The 11,825-nt window shown below is 41.4% G+C and overlaps 1 protein-coding gene across 1 annotated transcript; it reads left to right on the top strand.

Moving 5' to 3' along the window:
* The first annotated feature begins 7,294 nt into the window (after window positions 1–7,294).
* Window positions 7,295–8,693, top strand: LOC131290769 (oxygen-dependent coproporphyrinogen-III oxidase). The gene is made up of 2 exons (XM_058319947.1): window positions 7,295–8,518; window positions 8,581–8,693. The coding sequence occupies exons 1-2, from the start codon at window positions 7,571–7,573 to the stop codon at window positions 8,671–8,673; spliced, it is 1,041 nt and encodes a 346-aa protein (XP_058175930.1). The 5' UTR covers window positions 7,295–7,570; the 3' UTR covers window positions 8,674–8,693.
* The last annotated feature ends 3,132 nt before the right edge of the window (window positions 8,694–11,825 follow it).

Here is an 11,825-nt window from a genome sequence, read left to right as displayed (position 1 = left end):
TACCAAATGCAACCCAGCACTTCTGGGTTGGCTGGTTTGACACTTGGAGCGTACCAGTTTTTTGGTATGGTACGCCTAATGTAGTCACGCGGTTACATAAATTGAATACAGGTGAACGTCGATTATCCGGGGGTGTCGGGACCGAGAGGTCCACGGATAACCGAATTCCACGGATAATCGAACATATACTAAAATACGTTTATAATACCTGGTTTGAGTCTCGGCTAGTTCACTTTTGACCAGTTCCAGTAAGTTGATTAATCATAAAAAATGTTTGAATTAGGCAGCGCTCTGTGAACAGTCCAACAAACACGACAAACACGACAATGTTCGAAGGGTGCTCTGCGACTTGTCGTGAAGAACTGTCACTCTTCCAGCAGCAAGGTAGCAGAATAAACAAGGTATATACTGTTTCTCCGTGGGATACAGCCCTGCACGACAAAATCAAACTGTTTTGTTCTGTGTCGTGTTTGTCTGACATGTTCGATGCAGGTTGACAGAGCACCTCCATATGATTGCATGGATTTGATCGTTTTTTTTTTGTCGTGTTTGTCGTGTTTGTCTTGTTCGATAGCTCACAGAGCGCTGCCTTATTTTCCTATGGTATTTTTATTGCTATTTTCGATCCGATAAAATTTATTTGACACATTATTGCTACAAAATGTTGTGAACCAACCTAATATTCATGGAAACATGTTAGCCCGGTTGTGCAGTTGTCAGTTGCAAGACCCCCGGATAATCCGCCCACCGGTTAATCCGGCCCCGGATAATCGACGTCCGACTGTATATAAAAAAATGACCGCCTCTACTGCTTATGTGTGCGTGAAGCAGGTGTGTACATGTGTGCGTGCACTCATTGGCTAGGATTGACGGTCTTTCGTGCTTCCGTTAGACCCAAGATAAATACACACTATATAAGGTAGCGGAATGTAGAGCATTTTGACGTCTACACTGCAAAAAATCGAAAAATAGCTTTTGACAGTATGCTGATACTAAAATTTGGCGGGAATCGCCCTTAGAATATTAAACAAACAACAACGCTCGAGAACCAAACAAACCGATTCTTCAATAGCTTTTGTTTTGTTCGCATGGAAAATGTTTAAGAAGCCGTCGGCCGAAGTGGGTCACCGATTTTTCGACGAAATGTATCGAAGTTTCACCTCACGTACCTTCTTGTTACTCTTCTTCTTCTTCTTCTTTCGCTATGCGAGTCGGGGTATATCCTCCTACGCTAAGTCGAACGTTTGTTCCCTTACTCGTAATCAGAGGCGTACCGACTCTGTCCGAACTCCTATGAAGGGGCTCGTCCTTTAGGACCGGCTATAAAAGCCATATGTCCACCCAACGTCCACGGGAGGGATAATTCCTTCCGTTGTCAGGACACAAGAACTCGTGGTCCGCTTGATTGACTCAAACAGCACGAGATGTGCGGCAGCTAGGATTTGTCTGACCTGAGCTCCAGCTCGGCGTGACCACGCGGTCGTGCCGCAAGCTAACCTTACTTTTCCGCTAACCCTTTCAGGAAACTTGCGCACTGCTAACCTCCACTCTGATTCACTACCGAACTGGAACTGAGGCATGCCCGGTTCCAATTTTCTTTCGACTGGCATTTATATGTCAAAGTGGCGATTTGTTTACTTTTTGCTTTGTTGTTTGCAACGGATTTTGTTCGTTACTCTAGGATGAACAATACGCTAAATTCAAACATGAAAATGATCAAATAACTGCAAAAGCCATTTTGTGGAATTTTGCGTTATTACACGAGCGGTCATCATTTACATGTCAAACGCCCTGCCAGAGCCTACTTTGACAGTAAAAGGATGACCGGTTGACAAAAATTCAAATTTTTTGCAGCTGTCATGTAGTACCAGCAAGTTTTTCCATGGCAGATTGCTGGGACTCTTGCTGGAACTACATAGTACCAGCAACAATGTCAATTTCTGTCAACCGGGTGGAAAAATATGACAGATACATTCCTCGTCTAATAAGGGTATAAAGTAGTGATGAGAATAACAACTCTTTTTAGAGATTTGAATCAGAGTGAATAATCATAACGATGATTCGAATCTTTAAGTCACTCTTTTGTGATTTAAAACGTGAAAAATGACTTATTAACCTTCGAGGTGATTTGAAATCTTAACTGGGATTCGAATCCCAAAAGAATGAACGAGTGGGTTAAAGAGTCACTAGTCGCCATTGCGATTCGAATCCCAAGTTGTGATTCGAATCCCAAGTTGTGTTTCGAATCCCAAGTTGTGATTCGAATCCCAGTTTGGGAATCACTATATGGGATTCGAAACCCAAAAGAATGAACGAGTTGCTAAAAGAGTCGCTAGTCGCCCATGTAGTGATCCAAAACTGGGATTCGAATCACAACTTGGGATTCGAATCACAACTTGGGATTTGAATCTCTATGGCGACTAGCGACTCTTTTACCAACTCGTTCATTCTTTTGGGATTCGAATCCCAGTTAAGGGTTCAAATCAAAGGGAGTCACAAAAACTATATGTTAGGATTTAAATCGTTCATTCAATATTAAGATTCGAATCACTCACTCATTCTCACTCAGAGCGCACATCACTAGTATAAAGAGACATGTTTCCGGACGGCAATGTATTAATGCTAATTAGCACTTTGGAAAAGAGTAGAATGACCAAAAAAAGCGGAATGAACAAACAGTTAGACTAATGATTTGATAAGGTTTAGGTTTCCAAAACAAACAAATCGAATGAAAACATGAATACGTGCTTATAGTTTCCAAAAGCTGAATTTGATAGTTTGTCGGAGACAATGAAACTTTGTCGATGCGGAACTCGACGTATAGCGTTCCAACACTTTCCATTAAACCTAAACTTTCTCTAACAAGCACCGTATATCTTTTGTAGACGAACTTAGTACTGAACAAGTTTCCAACAATATTTTACTTTGTTTACCACAACACCATGCTGCTAGACGAGAATGCAACCTTTTACAATGCCTATGATAAAACTTAAATTTAGTATATAAAGAGTTTAGTCAGTATTTAAGGTCCTCAAATACGCGCAAGTAAAATGAAGTAACTCAAGTATTCACACCTCTCTTTAAATTCAGCTGAAAAGCATTGATGTTACCCATTATTTTTAAGCTATATTTAGCAAGGGTCAATGTCCCTAGGGTATGATAAGAACGTAATCGGAATTTGAGGTTAGACGAATATATTTTAGAAAGGTTCGTTGTGTCCGCTACGTCCACTCCATAATCCAGAACTGGGAAATCCTTCGCTCGGCAGTGTCGTGGATTGCACACAATACCAAACATGTTGAGACATTTGATTCATTCATATAGAGCATAAAATAAACGAAATTCTAGTCGATTCTCCCACATCAATGATCTCGAAGTATTCTAAAGTATCCGCATTTCTCAATATGAAATAAGCATATCCTTAGCTAATAAGTAGTGTAATGTATAGCTCTTATTTAATATGAAAGCGTTGATAATACCATCGTACCGTGATTGATTAAACCGTTCCTTCTTGTACCAAAACAGAAGCTAAAAATAGGAAACAAATAAAAAACTATAATATAAGATCTTCGATGTGATCTACACAAAAATTGATTATTACCTATTCGAATCGAAACGCAAAGCGCTAAGAAGGCGAATAGATTTTGTTGGACAGCTAGTCGCACTTTGCGTTTTTCCTCTGCGGCATCCGTCGGAGGAAGTCCGTGCATACGAAACATGATTTTACGCAACTAGTTTTACTTTTCAGTTTTACACAAGTAGTGTAAAAAACGTTTTGTTAAACAGAGCACGCGACGAGATGCGAATCTTTTTTTTTCTATAAGATGACAGGATGGCCAAAGAATATGAAATACAAGGAATAGTTGTTTGCATAGCAATTTGACATTACATCAAGATTACTAGAACTAGAGGTTGGATCACACAGCTTTTCATGTCTCTTTACCTTGTTGGTAATGATGACCAAAATACAAGGTGTATAAATTATCCCACCAACATTTCGCTATGGAAAAAGACCGCTGCTTTTCTGTGAAGTATTCGGCTACTTTTCCTATTAAACCCAAGGGGATTTTTGAAATATTTCCTGCGCCTGGTCCGACCCGTTTCCGCGTCGAAAACGGGTCGGTCCAGGGCACGATGCGCAGTAAATTTCGACCCGATTTGACAGCGATGTTGACGGGCTGTCAGATTCAAATTTGACCGCGTGACTACATTAAGCAACCCGTAGACTTTGCGAACTTGTACGTGCGAACAATTTGACAACCTGGCATTGCCTATGTTAAGGAAAGGAAAGGAAGATTTCCTCTTATATCTTCCTTTCCTTTCCTTTACATAGGCAATGCCTGGTTGTCAAATTGTTCGCGCGTACAAGTTCGCAACGTCTACGGGTTGCTTTAGGCGTACCATACCAAAAAACTGGTACGCTCCTAGTGTCAAAAACCGATTTTTCTGTCAGAATCGAGCGATGCAAGTGTAGGCTGAGTGAGGGTATTTTGGCCCACGTATGTAATTTTGGCCCACTAGAAAGTAGATCAATTATTTCAATGATTTCAAATAAAAATGCCCCCTGTAACGTCCGGATCGAACGCCGGCCGTCGAATTATAGAAACCTTACGATTATGAACCTTGTAAACCTATATGAACCTTGTAAATCGCGTATCCGGTCAATTGACATGTGTCAATTGACCGCATGGTAATGAAGTATCACTCTCTAATAAAACACACTTCATCATTGACCGCCGACGAGGTCGGACGTGCCCTAGTTGTTCGTTTTAACTGTTGGCTTTGCCGTTGTAATGTGCTTATAATCTCCGTACGTGGAGCCTTATTACTTTCTGTACTTATAATCTCCGTACGTGGAGCCTTATTGCTTATTTGTGCTTAATCTCCCTGTGTGGAGCCTTTTACTTATTTGCATCTCTTACCTCCGTACGTGGAGCCTTTCGATTATTACATCTCTACCATTAATGGCCGTTAGCCTTCCGGCCATTAAACGGAAAAAATTGTAATAAAATGTTCTACGTATTGCGCTTGCTCCATTTATATATGGCAACTGACTAAAAAAAATTGTCCAATCGAATGGTCTAGTGGTTAGGAGCGCTGAACACGAAATATGCAGTTGATGGTTTGATACACATGCAGGTATGTAATAAAAATCTACTAATACATATATGAAAATTTACATGCTTTCAGAAAAGGAAACTCTACAACAACACGTAGCAAGCAGAGCAATGACGAAGGACAGAGACGTGGGTGTTCGAAAAAAGGAGGGACAATTTTTTATTTCGAATTTTCAAAATCCCCACTTTTTTACCTATGCGGTCTTTTAACCGTGTTATTTAGACGTCTTTTAACGGTCTTTTAATCTATTAAAAGACCACTAAAAGACGTCTTTTAAAGTGACGTTTGCAGCTTGGGAACCCAAGGAGAACCCTGCTGCACTTGCCTACCAAAGGTATCCATGCCTACCTAAAAGAACCTTGCCAAGTGTATTTTTGGTAGGCATGGACACCTCATAACCTACCAATAATTTGTTTTGGGAGGCACCGCAGTGGAAAGAGGTACTGGCTGTCAAACCTTTGTTTGTTTACTGTTTACTGTGCAAGTCTGGCCAACTAGCTGCGAGTTAAGAATAACGCTTTCGCGGGTTTGGGTGTCGGAATCGGAGTGAAGTTTATTAAACAATGTGTTAAACAACATCATGAAACATGGTAGGAAAAGGGCAGGAAAGGAAACAGGATGAGACGATGACCCTTAGCGACAGGCGCCGAAACTGCAACTCAGTGTTAATAGTTGGTCGGTGTCGGTTGGACATCACGGCGATCATCGGTTGTTACCGGGTGTAACATAGCATCGGTGGCCCGTGTCCGATAGCAGCGCTTGGATCGACCGACTCGGGGTGGTTAACTCGCACCAGACAGTAAGTACGTGTGTAAGAACCCACAGCAGAGAGTTCTTACTGATGATGATTTGTCCGCACTTTTCACACATTTCAGTGTCTCGACAAGGAGGAAGAAGCGGCTTGAAATAAACATGAATGCATTCTACGTGTTTTCAATGGGCATGACGGAGTGGTGCTGCACATCGTACATCGAAGGAGCCTGCTACGATCCGTGGTCACTGTTTGCCAGCACGAACCAGAGGAGGCGTCGGACGATTTCTGAACATTTCCCCTGATTGCCTTCCGAACCGGACGATATGTATATTATATTATCGTTGTATCAAAATAATAAAACAATCAAAAATATGTTCCTCCATGAAAATAATTATTTTGGGAAAGAAAAGATATCCTGAACCCAGCTCATATAATCTACTACGAATGAGTATACGTTTTTTACGCGTATAGCCAGAAATAGGTGTTATAAACACGTTGCACAGTCACGTTGTCAAAACAGTTCTCTTTTGCGGTGTCCCGCAAGTATCAAGAGAATTGTTTTACCCTTCTTTTCAGAAGTGTTTTACATCCAAAATTGCATAGGAAATCTGCTGCAAAAGAAGGTGTAAAACACTTCTGAAAAGAAGAGCGATCAGGTCTCAAGAGAATTCTTTTACATCAAAATGACGCCAAAATTTCTCGTTGGGAAGTGTCCTGTTGGGGAATACTCGCGTGACAGACGACGACGCACTCGGTCGGGTTCACCTTCGCGCCCGGTCGGATAACCGCCTCGTTACAATCTGTTTGAATTTGAATGTGGTATTGAAGTTGAGTTTTGCTTACAGAGGTAAGTGGAAATCAATGTTTCATCATCACAACCAACAACAATTCGTAAGCAGATGGCAATGAGTGCAAAAAATACGTTTAATGTTTTCTTATTCAATCAGCGCGATTTGTTCTAAATGAACCAACCTTCTTTTTAACGGCGGACGATTAACGAATCGTTACTATGGCTATCGTACGATCGCATTATTTAACGTAGCTGGGGCCGAGTTAGATATTGAATGTGGCTTTGCAGAACGGTAATGTTTTGCCATGCCATTAATGATGCCAATATAGAGCGCAACTTGTCAGATGAAACCTGCTACTTGTTATTGTTTTGATGAGACTTTGGAATAAAAACCCGGGAAATGCTGTAAATAGATTCGGATCAAGTCAGAACCCAAACAAATCCCAATCGAATCAAATCTTTCAATCCATCATATGGGATTCGAATCTTTGGAATCCGTCTACGGATCGTATCTTCGGGTCTTCCGATCCGTATTCTGCCAACACTAGTAATCAGGAATTCTCGGCCTTTGAGGTAAAGGATCAGTTTTGTCTTTCATGACCACCGGTTCGCTTGTACAACTTTGGCGAATTTGGCGATAAGACATACTGTAGGTTACCTACTGAACATACATTGCTGCAAATGATTTCAAAACTGTTTCATAACAATGTGCGTCTTATCAGACGGCACATAGCGACTGCTACCGGCCCCAAGAGGAATTCATTTCTGATAAGGTAAACACTGGATTGATGATGCGCTGCATTTATCATGTTATGTATCATGTATGAATTTTGTAAATTTGCGCATTTTGTAGAATCGTTGGCAGTTCAGCATTTGTTGGAGGAAGCGTCTTGATAGCATACCAATGGATGAACCAAAAACGGGTGCACATGCTATCTGGTTCTGTAAATAAATTGGCCTCGGTAACTCGCTATATGGCTGAGCCAATAACTGATCGAAAGGTCCTTGATGCAAACCGGAACGATATGAAATGTCGAATGGAGGAGTTGGTAATGAAAATACAGCATGATTTTTGTCGTTCGCTCGAAGCAGAAGAGAACTTTGACAAAAAGTTTGTCGTTGATCGGTGGCAACGCAGTGAAGGGGGAGGCGGCATCACCTGCGTCCTACAAGATGGAGATGTGTTCGAGAAAGCCGGCGTTAACATTTCGGTCGTGCATGGCAACCTTCCTAAAGGAGCGATTCAGCAGATGCGGTCCCGTGGCAAGCAACTTGCTGATGGTGATCTTCCATTCTTCGCTGTAGGCGTTAGCGCCGTAATACATCCACGAAACCCAATGATACCAACCATACATTTCAACTATCGATACTTCGAGGTTACTGATTCAACAGGGGAAAAGCAATGGTGGTTTGGAGGTGGCACAGACCTCACTCCGTACTATTTAAATGAGGACGACGCAAAACATTTCCATCGGACTCTCAAAGAAGCGTGCGATCCGCATGATAAATCATATTATCCGAAATTCAAGGAGTGGTGCGATAAATATTTTTTCATCCCTCATCGCAACGAAAGTCGTGGAGTAGGAGGGATTTTCTTCGACGATTTGGACGGACCGGATGCAAAGCAGGCGTTTGATTTCGTGTCGTCTTGCGCCCACTCCGTAATTCCTTCATACTTGCCTCTGGTTCAACGACATAAAAACGATACCTATGGTACCAGACAGAGGCAATGGCAGCTTCTGCGTCGCGGTCGATACGTGGAGTTTAACCTCATCTACGACAGAGGCACAAAGTTTGGTCTGTACACACCCGGAGCGAGATACGAAAGTATTCTCATGTCCCTGCCTCTCCAAGCGGTAAATATCATGCTTGCTATTTTCGAACTATTCAATAACAAAATTTATGTTCTTATTTGTAGAAATGGGAATACATGAACATTCCAGAACAAGGGAGTGAAGAAGCAGTGATTATTGAAGTTCTCAAAAAGCCGAAGAATTGGTTGAATTTGTAGCACTGGACAGCAGTTTCTTTTTCTTATTTTTTTGTTATTGTAATATTTTTTATGTGAAATATATTCTTGTTATGCACTAACACAAGGAATAAACACAATACGTTGTTGCATAAATTTGAAAGTAAGGCATATCGATAAACATTGTTTTGAATCCGTAGGGAATCATCATTGACCCCGCGTCCACACGGCATCGTAGCGTAGCGATTTTGACACTTCGTCGTAGTGTAAATGTTGGTCGAGAGGCTTTACCCACGGCCATAAAAAATAGTTGAGACTACGACGTAGTGTCAAAATCGCTACGCTACGATGCCGTGTGGACGCGGGGTGAAATTAATTTATTTTCGTAAAATGTCGCTGTTATCACCGCCCTTGTGGTTTTAACATTGTGGACATGCTAATAATTAAAAATAATAAAAATAACTTGAAATAAAGGCTACCCCTAATATGTAATGTATGGTCTAGAACGGTAGGGCGTTGTAGATGTGACGGGTGAAATTTTTACAATATTTTGGAAAACACCTTCAAGCAAAGACAATTAACAGACAGGTCGCAGCATACCATGTAACGAGCCGAAAACCGTGGGAAAATTTTTGACAGTTGGTTAACATTTTGTTTACTTCTCACGAACAGCGAAGAAAGTGGGGTAAAACTGCAAATTTGGTATGTTTCATCAACAGAACAAAGAGTTGAGCGTTCGAAATATGTTCTGGAGGAAGGCTCCGTATAAGGCTTATTAATTAAGGCACACACTTAATTTCGGCAATCACAGCGAGCAAAAGGATCCATTTCCCATGATTTCACACAGAAGAGCAGTTTCTATCCGCAAGACCATGGATACTGTGATCTAGAATTACCAACTACCTATTTCGCGAAGATTTTGGCGGAGATCTCCCACAAGTAAGGCAGCGCTCTGTGAGCTATCGAACAAGACAAACGCGACAAACCCGACAAAAAAAAAAGATCAAATCCATGCAACCATATGGAGGTGCTCTGTCAACCTGCATCGAACATGTCAGACAAACACGACACAGAACAAAACAGTTTGATTTTGTCGTGCAGGGCTGTATCCCACTGTGAAACTGTTATACCTTGTGTATTCTGCTGCCTTGCTGCTCTGACATGTTCGATGCAGGTTGACAGAGCACCTCCATATGATTGCATGGATTTGATCGTTTTTTTTTTGTCGTGTTTGTCGTGTTTGTCTTGTTCGATAGCTCACAGAGCGCTGCCTAAGGCATTGCATGGATTTGATCGTTTTTTTTTTGTCGTGTTTGTCGTGTTTGTCTTGTTCGATAGCTCACAGAGCGCTGCCTAAGCTGGAAATTTTTGTAAACACTTTTTTAACCAACTGTCACAACAATGGAGGAGCAAAAATCAGCTATGACCCGACCTGTCTGTTAATTGTCTTTGCCTTCAAGTATTTTTTTTTTTTATGTGGCACGACATCCCCTAGTGGGACAAGGCCTCCCTCCGAAGAGAGTTTGAGTGACCGAAAGACGGTATATTATAGATCGGTGGTCAGCCGTACATAATACCGGAGGGTGCCAGAATCAAAATTCGATCCCACACCTGTGGTGTGGTGTTTCCTCGCGCTACCACTGCGCCATGGGCACCCCCGCCTTCAAGTATCTTCACTGAAAATTTCAAATCGATCCGACATACCTAGACCAGGGATTGGCACACGTTTTTCGAAAAGGGACAGATGATTAAAGAGAAACCAAAGGCGCGGGCCGGATTCTTTAAACGATGCTTCAATGTTTTCAAAGTAATACCCTTTGTAATGGAGAGTTGGACTTTCTAAAAAGCAAAGTTGCAAAAAAAGTGGTAAAAAAATTAAACATTTAAAATGTTATCGATAAACATATAACAGGAACACCTCGTTAAACAATTATCATCTTCATTTTGTCAGTCAAACCTGACATCGTGAACAAATCCTATAAAAATTGGAATGGGTTTTTAGTAAGAAGCACCTAAATATTCTTACGGGCCGTAAAAAATCATTTGGTGGGCCGGATTTGGCCCGCGGGCCGCACTTTGCCGACCCCTACGCTAGACGATGCCAATTGCAAGGTTAATCCCATGCAAAGTGATTACTATCCAGGTGGGTTCATCCCGAACAAATCGCCTTGATTTTTTTAGAAAAATCCCGCAAGGCAATTTGGAGCAAATCGTCCTAAAAAACGTCCTCCGTGACACAAACATCGAGCAGTTTTGTATGGTGTGTAGGACGAGCAGGGCGATTGCTCGAAAAACGTCCTCCATTTGTTTCATCCCCATACAAAAAAGTAGGACGTTTGTTCGCGTGTCGAACGTTTTGAGGACGATATTTCGAGCTGCCTAGCGGGATAAAGGAAAAATTTGACAATTTTTGTTTATGTTTACAACTTGCCAGTTGCTTCCAAAATTCTTTCCGAAAGTGTAAAAATGCCGTATTTATCCTGTTCAACTGTATTTTTTTGCAAAAATACAGGGTTTGACAGGCCAACATACAACTGGGGCAACGTTCCTTCTAAATCGCACCTTCTTTCAAAACAATAACAAAATTGAAGTTCTAACGTCAACTGGGTTATCGATCAGCATCACGCTGTAACTTGACACGGAGGGCGTAACCGATCAGTGTCAAAAAGGAACTTGTCAATGGAATGAGCGTTCTAGACAAGGCAGAAAATCATCACGCTTCTGATGTTTCATATTGTTGTACTTTTTTCATTGGAGTTTACCGCTGTAAATATTTTAAAAATCGCGCGCTTTTTTGTACGTCTGGTTTCACATACCTGGTGAATTTTACATATCTCAAGGAACTCGTTGAATTCGTTCTCACCCTCCATTGTTCAATACACAATGTAATTTCTCACTTGAATCTTCACAAGACACTTTTGCTACACTTTGTAATTCACCAGGTATGTGAAACCAAACGTACAAAAAAGCGCGCGATTTTTAAAATATTTACAGCGGTAAACTCCAATGAAAAAAGTACAACAATATGAAACATCAGAAGCGTGATGATTTTCTGCCTTGTCTAGAACGCTCATTCCATTGACAAGTTCCTTTTTGACACTGATCGGTTACGCCCTCCGTGTCAAGTTACAGCGTGATCCCGCTAGGCGATTTCGAGTACTTTCCTCCATCCGCAACCACTCCTGACCTATACT

This window comes from Anopheles ziemanni, chromosome 2 (genome assembly GCF_943734765.1).
Source record: "Anopheles ziemanni chromosome 2, idAnoZiCoDA_A2_x.2, whole genome shotgun sequence".
NCBI classification, from domain to species: Eukaryota; Metazoa; Arthropoda; class Insecta; order Diptera; family Culicidae; genus Anopheles; species Anopheles ziemanni.
The sequence above is the reverse complement of the archived record's forward strand: the minus strand, read 5'-3'. Positions and strand labels throughout refer to the sequence as shown.

Bases quoted from the DNA above. Each gene is read 5' to 3' on its own strand.
- LOC131290769 (XM_058319947.1), top strand. From the start codon at position 7,571: ATGAACCAAAAACGGGTGCACATGCTATCTGGTTCTGTAAATAAATTG. The intron at 8,519-8,580 runs GTAAATATCATG...TCTTATTTGTAG, and splicing joins TGTCCCTGCCTCTCCAAGCG to AAATGGGAATACATGAACAT.